Source organism: Narcine bancroftii, chromosome 10 (genome assembly GCF_036971445.1).
Source record: "Narcine bancroftii isolate sNarBan1 chromosome 10, sNarBan1.hap1, whole genome shotgun sequence".
NCBI lineage: Eukaryota > Metazoa > Chordata > Chondrichthyes > Torpediniformes > Narcinidae > Narcine > Narcine bancroftii.
In genome coordinates, this window is record NC_091478.1 from 12,956,888 (window position 1) to 12,967,032 (window position 10,145).

At 37.6% G+C, this 10,145-nt stretch overlaps 1 protein-coding gene across 1 annotated transcript in view; it reads left to right on the forward strand.

Moving 5' to 3' along the window:
• The window catches only part of prdx3 (peroxiredoxin 3), an 8,750-nt gene extending 2,789 nt beyond the window's left edge, over nt 1-5,961 (forward strand). Inside the window, exons 3-7 of the mRNA XM_069899884.1 lie at nt 182-323; nt 1,680-1,815; nt 2,191-2,294; nt 3,305-3,470; nt 4,985-5,961. Of these exons, the coding sequence (XP_069755985.1) occupies nt 182-323; nt 1,680-1,815; nt 2,191-2,294; nt 3,305-3,470; nt 4,985-5,038 (602 nt within the window). The 3' untranslated portion in view covers nt 5,039-5,961. The remainder of the gene's footprint in view (nt 1-181; nt 324-1,679; nt 1,816-2,190; nt 2,295-3,304; nt 3,471-4,984) is intronic.
• Nucleotides 5,962-10,145: the final 4,184 nt, after the last annotated feature.

The window sequence follows — 10,145 nt, forward strand, 5'->3', positions numbered from 1 at the left end:
CTGGGAAATTTCAGTAAAATGGGCTCCACTGCTTGGCTCCATGTAAGTATTGCAGATGTCAGTGTGATTGGATCTTCTACATTTGATGATAATGCATGAGGAGAATACAATTTAAAAGATTAAATGTTGGCATGTGTATGGCACTTTTCCCTTAAATTGAAGTTTACATTTTTCCCTTTAGCTCATTCAAACCTTGCTCCTGCTGTTACCCAGCCTGCTCCCTTTTTCAAGGGAACTGCTGTGGTGAATGGTGAGTTCAAAGAAATCAGCCTGGATAACTACAAAGGAAAATATCTAGTCATTTTCTTCTATCCTCTGGATTTGTAAGTAAGCTTTGCATGTGCACTTTGCTTGAGACTTGACTGTAATGCTAAATTGTTCTCCCTCCTCTTGGCAAATTTGTTTAAAAACTCAATTTATTGTCCTGTGCAGCTTTTAAGATGAGTCTCTTTGAATAAAGTTTCAATTATTCTCATGTCCTATTTTCATCCATGCTAGTAATATCTGAAACAGCAAAACAAAGTTTAAATATTATTCTCACAAGCAGCACTGTCATTTGCTGCATCCAGTACTCCAAATATGGCCTCTGCATCAAGGAGACTGAGATTGCTTCGTTGAGCACCTAACCCCTCTCTGCTGCAATAGCAAAGACCTCTCAGTGGCTAACCATTTTAATTCCACACACCACCACCACACTGACATGTCTGACCCTGGCCTCGTACTGCCAAACGGAGGCTACCATGTATTCCATCTTGGCAGTCTCCAATCAGATGGCATCGATATCGACTTCTCCAATTTCCATTAACCACCCCAGTCTCTCTCTTTACTTACTTATCTGTCTCTTTTCCTCTAGCTTCACATACTCTTGCCTTCCTTCTATCCATCTTAGCTCTCTTCTCTCTCCCTCTATCACTTCTCAGCTTTGTACATTCTCATCTGAATCCACCTGTTACTGTTAGCCTTCCCTTTCCCCCCTCCCCCACTTTCCTCCTCCCCACAATTTTTTATTCAGGGGTCCACATTATTTTCCTCATTTCTGACAAAGGGCTGTCCTGAAATGTTCATGGCCTTTTACTTCCTATGGATGCAGCATAACTTGCTGAGTTTCTCCTATACTTTTGTGCATTCTGCTTCAGCAAGTTTTCTTGTGTAAATGCTATCTTGTATCCTTGAGAGTTAAGGAGGCCTGCGTATGTAAGCCTTGTTATCTACTTTGAAAGGACTAAACCGAGTGATGGGTGGAGAATTTTTAGGGAGTGATAACGGGTTGTTTTCTTGTGTTTTGGTTAACTGCCAAGTGAGATTTTTGTAAATGAATTCCTCTTTGGTCTCAGGTTTTTCTAAACCAATCCTGGTAGATAAAATGTTCATTTTTGAATAAATGTGCTTGAAAAAGTTATTTAAGATTTCCCTCTTTGTGTCAAACTGAAGTAGTTTGTAATTTCATTGCAGAGCTGTATAGATTACTAACTGAAATATAAATGATATTCTTTGAACTTTTATGTAATAAACATAATATTCTATACATTATTGGCATGGTGTGTACTTGGGAATTTGCTCTGGTCTAACTTGGTATTTTTGGAAATAATTGAGAGGGAAGATTGTCACATTAAAGTTAACTATCAGAAAATCAAAGTGTTGCCAATATCCCTTAAATTTAAAAAAAATTCCTTTTTCAGTACTTTTGTCTGCCCAACTGAGATCATTGCATTCAGTAACAAAGCGAATGAGTTCCATGATGTAAACTGTGAAGTGATTGGTGTTTCTGTAGACTCTCATTTCTCCCATCTTGCCTGGATCAACACTCCAAGAAAGGTATGGAAGCAGGAAGGAAGATTTTAGAAACTTGCACTATTAGTTTGGTTTGATTTAAATAAAATATAAAATTATGTGCTGTAGGTCTACAAATCAATTGCCGCCTTAAATACAAATATTTAAAACATTCAGCAAATCAAATCATTTTTGTTGAAAATTAAGCAATCTTTCATCATTACCACAAATGTAATGTGTTGTAAATGACAATAAATGAAAGGAATTTGTATCTTTTAATTGTAATAGATGGTGAAGGTACAGAAATGGTTGAGTTTATTTTTCTCAGGAGTTTCAAGAACTCATTTAAAAGTGAGTGTCATTTTAGTTTCAATTTCTGCGTTTTGCCAGGTTTCTCCAATATTTGTTCCTTTGTTCCAGAATGGGGGCCTTGGGCACATGAATATACCACTGCTGTCTGATTTAACAAAGCAGATTTCTCGAGATTATGGAGTGCTACTGGAAAATCCTGGCATCGCTCTAAGGTGAGAGGTTTTGTATCGTGTGGAAAGTGTGGATTATGCTGCATGTTAGGTTAGGCAGAACTCTGGCTTTTCTGTGTGATCAATGACACAGAGAGGAAGGTGTGGCATATTTAGCATAGCGGTTAGTGCAATGCTGTTAGAGTGCCAGCAACCAGGGTTCGAATCTAGCGCTGTCTGTAAGGAGTTCTCCCCTTCTCTGTACGGGTTTCCTTCCAGGTGCTCCAGTTTCCTCCCACCGTTCAAAAATGAACCAGTGCTGTAGGTCAATTGGGAGGCATGGGCCAAACACGCCTCTTCCATGCTTTGTCCTTTTTTTAAAAAGTTAGTGTGATTCGGAGATTTCTGGAATTCTGTTGCTGCCAATATCACTGTTCTTCCCTGAAGATGTACAGTCTTAGTACAATTACAGCACAACATGGAAAATAACCACAGGAATGGTTTTTATTAAAAATTCACTAAAAAAACTGTTATTTTCATTATTCTTACTCTGTTCCCTTATACCTTTGTTTACAGTATTTATGTGACTTGTTATTGTCTTCATGCAAAGGAGAAATGTAGAACTTTGTGTGAATCAACATCTAAGTTCACCTTGTCAGGTTATTTCTGATATGAAGTAAAAATGTTTCAACCAGTTACCCTGATTACCTTCAATTGCTTCTCTGTAATTTTCTAATTTCTTTCTCTGCCTCTTGCGGCCTAAATTTGACATTTTTACAATATTACGAGCAGTTTTGTTCTCGAATAAGGCACATCGCACTTTCAATTCTTTTTGCTTTGTGGGGGGAGGGGGGTGGAATGGAGATCTCCCTTCGTAATTTTGAATACAGATTGGAAATGGTATAACTAAATGCTAACATCTTACTCAATTTCAAACATTTTATTTTTCTCCAGATTATTTTAATTATTGTTTTGGTCTGGAAAGTAACTTTCAAATCTTTCAAAGTGAAATGTGGTTAGTGTAATGGTGTAAATTAGAAAATATAACTTCATTAAATATTCTAATTTGCCAGAGGTCTCTTCATCATTGACGTTAATGGAATTATCAAGCACATGGGCATCAATGATCTGCCTGTAGGTCGTAGTGTTGAAGAAACTTTACGTTTAGTTAAGGCGTTTCAGTTTGTGGAAACCCATGGGGAAGTTTGCCCAGCCAATTGGACCCCTGATTCTCCAACGGTAAGTAAAATTGCAACTCAAATTAATAGGGCTAAGAATTTGTAGAAGCAAAGAACGAGGTTGTAGAGTAATTAAAACTCAAGTTTTGCATTTCATGTTATTTTTCTATGGTAACTTTAAATATCTTTATAAAATACAAAAGGCGCTCGGGAAATTGATAGTTCCTGACATTTTGATATTCAATCAAGGGTTCCTATTTTGTCAATAACAAAATTTGTCAACTTTTGACTGCTATAAAGGCATACAGAAGAGGTACCCCTGGCACCCTAACAATAGGAAATAAAACGAGTTCCTTCAGAGACACTGAGTAACCGTGGATTTGCCTTCAGTGCTCTCAAACGCAGCCTCCTGTCCAATCAATGGGCAAACCCAAACTACCAATTCTGAACCTCTGATACAATCAGAAAGGTTTCAGTGCCTGAGAAACTTCCGGAGTCCTACTTGTCCTTGGCATCCTCACAAATCCTGGTCCTGATGCCTGGTTCCCACAAGCAAGTCTCCTGCAGCCCCACGAACTGGTTTGAGTCCTTAGACCACCTGAAGCTTTTGTGGGTCCTTCAACTGTAGGGTCGTCTCCCAAGGCTTCTCAGCATTGGGAGTTGAGGGGGATGCCTGTGATGTTTTACCATTTCTGGGGCCCTGCTGGTTCCCTGGAGTCCTCAACCCCTCATTGGTCTGCTGCCAAGAATGGGCACTGTCATCTTGGGCATGGACCTCTGGTTTCAAGATGTTGGAAAAAAAACACCAACCCCTTTCGTGACTTGGAAGTGATACCATGCAGAGCAGTGCTGTATCTACTCTTCTACAAGTTCCCAACAGGACTGCCCTTTTTATTCAATTAGAGAGGTTACACAAAAAGTATAGACAGTCATAACATTTGACATCCCAAATCTTTATGTTCTGTTGGCAGAATCTCAAATTTGGGTGACAAGAGTGTGCCATTCTGTCAAATTTTTTATTTATGCGAGTATTTGCGTAGCATTTGGCTGACATTAGCATCTTGGTGTGGAAAGGATTGAAATCTGTTTGCTCTTGTAATTTACATGATTGTACTATTAACAGACTTGTATATGCTTTTTAATTCTCTTCCCAGACTCCCATTTTTTCCTCCCATTATTTGGATTTTGGTTGCATTGTAACTTTAATTGTCTCAGTACATTATTAATGTCAACACAAAATATTTTTAAACAACTTTTGCATTTATTCTATAATTCACTGTTACACAATTTTGCATCATATTGTCTGTAGACCACTGGTGGTCCAAGGTGAGGACCTATCAATGATTATAATAGAATAATATACACAAGAATATAAATTTGATGACAAAAAAATTCTCCAAAATATTTCCCCAACAAAACACAAATCCCTTTGGTCTCTTGGTCTCTCATTCCCTGCTCTCCAGCTACTCCTGGTGTGTGGCTCTGTTATAGGTTGTGTTTTTTTTTAAATTCACATGCTCTGTCATAATACAGAAACATATTTTACCAATTAATACTGATTCATTTGTTTTACAGATCAAGCCAACCCCAGAAGATTCCAAACAATATTTTTCAAAAGTTAATGAATAGCATCTAATTTGCATACATTATAGAGTATTTTATTGTCGTTTATTAAACCGAATATGTATTTAGTGGTGGAGGTTTTCTTTACCTGGGAAGAGTTGTACATCAGATTAGTGTCAACAGTAGGCCTACTGTTCAGTCATTGAATCGTGTTTATCCTGTGCAGATTGAAGGCTATCCAACTGAATGTCTACTTTTAGTTTAATATGCTGTTCACCCAAAGAAAAGCAGAACAGAAACTCTGTACTAGCAAATGAATTGCAAATTTACTCCAGTGATTTCTTTGTACAAATTAGTTTAAAAGCCATTATATTTAATTCTGTGATTTTAAAGTACACACAGGTGCCTCATAAAACAAAAATATGAATGCTTGCATTGAGGATAATTGTACACTTTCGAGAAATTCAAGTTGAACCTAGTTTTATGTAAAGCTGAAGGAGTTCTCCGTGGTGTTGGTGTGGCCCTGGTGATTAAAACAACTTATTTTGCACTGCATGTGCTATTACCAACATGGTTCTTCTCGAAGGAAGCTTGTTTGTTTCCAAGTCTGCTCATTTGAGGTTGTGTTCTAAGATTAAGTAGTCGACTAAAATGCCGGGTGATTTTTCTCAGAATTTGAACGCATGAGCCAGGAAAGCATTCTGGAAATTGGTTGATCATGACTTTGATTTGGTAGTTAATGACATACTAAACTAGTATTGACAATGGAAAGAGGAATAAATACTTAATTTACTGTGACATTACTTAAGTACTGGTAGTTGATACTTGGTTGTCCAAGGCATTGCAAGTTTAAAAGTTTTTGAAAAGTGATTGTTGCTGATCCAATAGGAGGATTGGCTTTACGGAAGTTTAATAATACAAAATGGCAAAAAATGTGACTTAATTATGACATTAGCTGTGAAGAAAATAAACATTTATGATAACCACCAGTTTTATGTCAAAATGGGATTCTCTTCAAATTAGTCCTCTTACTTCTGTTAAGTTGCATTGATCATGTATCCACAGTGTCTTTATGATGCTATTTTCCTTTCCTTTTTGAAAACTTCTTGTAAACTATCTTTCTGGGTTGTCTGTTCACTCTGTTGATTAACATGATATGCAGTCTCGTCTTGGCCTTCTGATACTCATTACTTGCATCTATCATTTTTTGAAAATAATGCTGTTGTGTCATAGAATTTGAGAGCAGAGACCTATTTAATCCCTTGTGCCAATGTGAGCTGAGAAATCCTGTTTGACCATGTATGCAGGAATTCTTTTTAAAAATGCCTGGCCAACTCGGGAATTTTTTGTGGTAAATAAGTACGTTTCCAATAAATCATCTCTTTCATAATGAACTTCAATCAAATGTTGACCAAGTTTTGCCATCACTGTCCACTCAGTGATGTAATATTCCATTAGGAATAATACGATTTAAAAAATAGTGGAATTAAATGCAAATTTTCTAAGAACACCTGTTGAATAAAACAAGTAAGAAGAGGATGTAAAGTTGAGATTTAAAGCAGATCAGCCATGATCTTCCTGAGTGGCAGAGCAAACTTCACTGGTTTCTTGCTCTTCCTAATTTGTATGGTTTTGTTTTCTAATTTCAGACGATCCTTCTGTAAGTCTCCTGCAGATAGAGCTTTTGTTTCTTGTGCATTTCAACCCTCTTTTGATTTGTGCTTTGTCATTTAATTGTTTTTATTTCTGCTTTCCCCTGACCCTTTCACTGCAATTTTAAATAAAAAAAGTTTTCCAGATTTGATAAAAATGTATTGATGTGAAATATTCAACAATGTCTGCTGAGCATTTCCAATGTTGTTTACAGTCCTTGAATTTTGCTAAATATCTCGAATTAATCAGTGTCTCTCAAACTGTATCTTTAAGGTGATTTCAATGACAAGGAGGCTATAATTAAATTGCTTGTTTACAGCCAACTTCTGATCATTAGCTGTGGGATCACCCCAGCTCAATGCTTTTGATATTATTTTGATATTAAAGAAAAAAGGCATATTTTTCCACTTCGTTACAAGAGAAGCAAAGAAATGCCATCCCATTAAGATCTGGAGAGATGCTCCCTATTGGCTTCCATTTTGGTTTTGTGGATTATTTGGTTTTACAGGTGCTCTGAAAAAACTCCCCATCGTAAGTCAAAACAATGCAGGTATATCTTTTATAGCATTGACAGTGCTGTATCAGTCCCTTCACTGATCCCACTACCTCGCTCTCCCGATAATGATGAATCAATCCTTGCAAGCTTTCTGACTGAACTAAGTGACTGACCAAGGAGGCTGCGAAGAATCCACCCTAGAGAAATTATCAACATTTAATGGTAAAATTAACGTTGCTTGTCATTACCTTACTTTAATGTATTGCATGAATGGACAGTCAAGCTATTGTACCATCATAATTTCAAAATCATAAATCGCACCATCGTAAGTAGGCAAGCATCAGTACTCCAAATGACAAATCCACTTGTATCTTTCTCATATTTGGAACCTGCCCATATCTACCTAGACCCTCGCTATGATGGTAAAGTCATCTCAAAAAGATTTGTAGCTGAATTATGGGAAGCGAGCGACCATGTTGAAACTTGGACAAGTAATTAATTGAATTTCAAATCTGACGCTTGTTCTTTATATTAAAAATCATCACTTTGCAAATTACTTATTTCTGTGTCCAATTGCATTTGGTAACCTTGTATTTCTCACCAGCTTAAACTACTAAACTTGCTACACTCTTTTGACCTTAGCACTATTTCAAAATATTTTTGTTGTTGATTTGTAATGTTGGAAGAGATCGTTCAGTCAAGCATACTTTAGATTTCCCTGATTATTTTATTGAACCTTTTTATATGCTGTCTGTGGTATCCATTCAACATTTTGAGGTCCTAGGCTGGCAAAATTACCAATAGCTTGTGGATATGGCCACTTAAAAATAAATAGCAAATCTGGGAGTAAAATTTATTCTTTCCAAAAAGGCAAATGTATTATTCATTTGTACATTAGCCTTTAAAATGTTGATGTCCCAAATGGCTTGGTGGATTTGTGTGTGAGATTACAGTTTTCTTTTAATAGAGAAGCTGGGAACCCTAACCCTAATGTGCAGTCAAAGGGTTTTAATGAACTGCCATTTGATCACTGACAATCTGGATCAAGTCAATGCCAAGAAAGTGAGATATTCTCTGTTCTTTAAAGCCTCTGGAGGATGTGGTGATGAAATTGTGCATTGCAGAAAGTGGTCATGCCATACTCCTACTCTTATAGCCAAGTTTAATCCAGAAGAAAGCACTTGTATTTACACTTTAGGATTTGTATGTATCCTATGTGCACGATTCCATAATGGCAACAATGAGATGGCACGGTTGGCATAGCAGTTAGTGCGACTCCTTTACAGAGTCAGCGATCGGGACTTGGGATTGAATCCTGCACTGTCTAAGGAGTTTATACATTCTCCCTGTATCTACTGTCCGTGGTTTTTCCCCCAGGCAGCTCCAGTTTCCTCCTCCTGTTCAAAACTTGCCTGGGTGTAGGTTAATTGGGTGGCATGGGTTTGTGGGCTGAAATGTACTGTTACCATGCTGTATGTATGTCTAAATAATGACCTGATCATCTGACATAGAAATATAGGCTGAGGGATGAATTGGTCAGCACTATGGGGATAATGCTGCTGTTCTTGAGAATAGTACCATGTGATATTATTCAATTCACTTGAGAGGCTGGACTAGATCTCGATTTCAAGCAAAAGACAGCCAACCTCTGACAGTTTAGCACTTCTTTAGTACGAATTAACCTGGGCTTCGTGGACTTTGTGCTCCAGTATCTAATGAATAACCTGAATGTGTAACATTCTGGATTGGGAAAGGAGAGCTGATGGAATCTTCCTCCTTGACAATGGTTCTGAAATAAGTAGTGCACCTTGTTTCTTCTGACCCAAGTCCACCACAATTTTGAGTAGTTGGTCCTGCCAAAGGAACCTTTAAAGAGCAGTTATTGCTAGAATTGAGCATGCTCAATAGCAAGTAAGATTGGAGTCACCTGATCGCAGTACTATTGAGGAATACGCTTTCACTCAATATCTTTTCTGCACCTACCTCCTCATCACCTTGCCTGACAAGCTTGATTCTCTGAGTCTTCAACAGAAAGGTCTTCTATTGAGTTTTTCATCTGAATCTACTAATCGAGGCCCAAGGGGAATAATATATTACAGGAGCTTTGAGGTTCTCCAGCACCAAAAGTTTTATCAGAGAGTTTTAGTTTAACTTGACCTGTACCTGGGTGGTGCTGTTCAATGTTTTCTGAAACATTACAGTTATAAACATTGAACATTGCAGTATAATATGAGCCCTCTAGCCCATGGTGTAGTGCTAGCCTATATAAACCTATTCCACATGAATCTCATCCTTCCATACCTCACAGCCCATAACCCCCTATTCAGCATATCGGAGTATTTTAAATATCCCTCATGTGCCAACTTCCACCTCCGGCACTGCATTCCAGGCACTGACCACTCTTGACGTCTCTCTTAAACATTCCTCCACTCACCATAAAATGCATTGATAGATACATTCGAAGAAAGATTGATGGTCTTGAGTCATGATTAATCCCTGTTTTAGGTTGTCAGAATGTAATGATGCATTTGTCCTGCACAAATGCACTAAAATTATTATTGCAGTCAACCAGGGGTTTGTTTTAAAAACAATAGCTCCAATAGTATTCGTCAAATTATTGAATTTAAAGAGAAAATCAATATAAAAGATAATAAATATTCACAGCAACAGTAGTGTAAGAAAAAAGGTTGATCAATATTTCAGAGATCTTTTTGTGATCCTGGAGTAGTTTATGGTTAGGATGGTCAAGGTAATTGGGTGGGAAAGAACCATTTTTTAACCTTGGTGCTGGACTTCAGGCTTCTGTACTTTCTTCTGGGAGGTAGTTGAGAAGAGGTTGTGACCAGGGTGGTGGGGGTTCTTTATGATGGCGGCTGCCTTGTTGAAGCAATACCTCAAATGGAAGGAATGTTTGAGTCTGGTGTACAGTGTTTACTACCCTCTGCACCCTTCTGTGTTCCTGGGGAGTGAAATGACCAAACTACACAGTGATGCAACCAGGCAGTATACTTTCCACAATATATT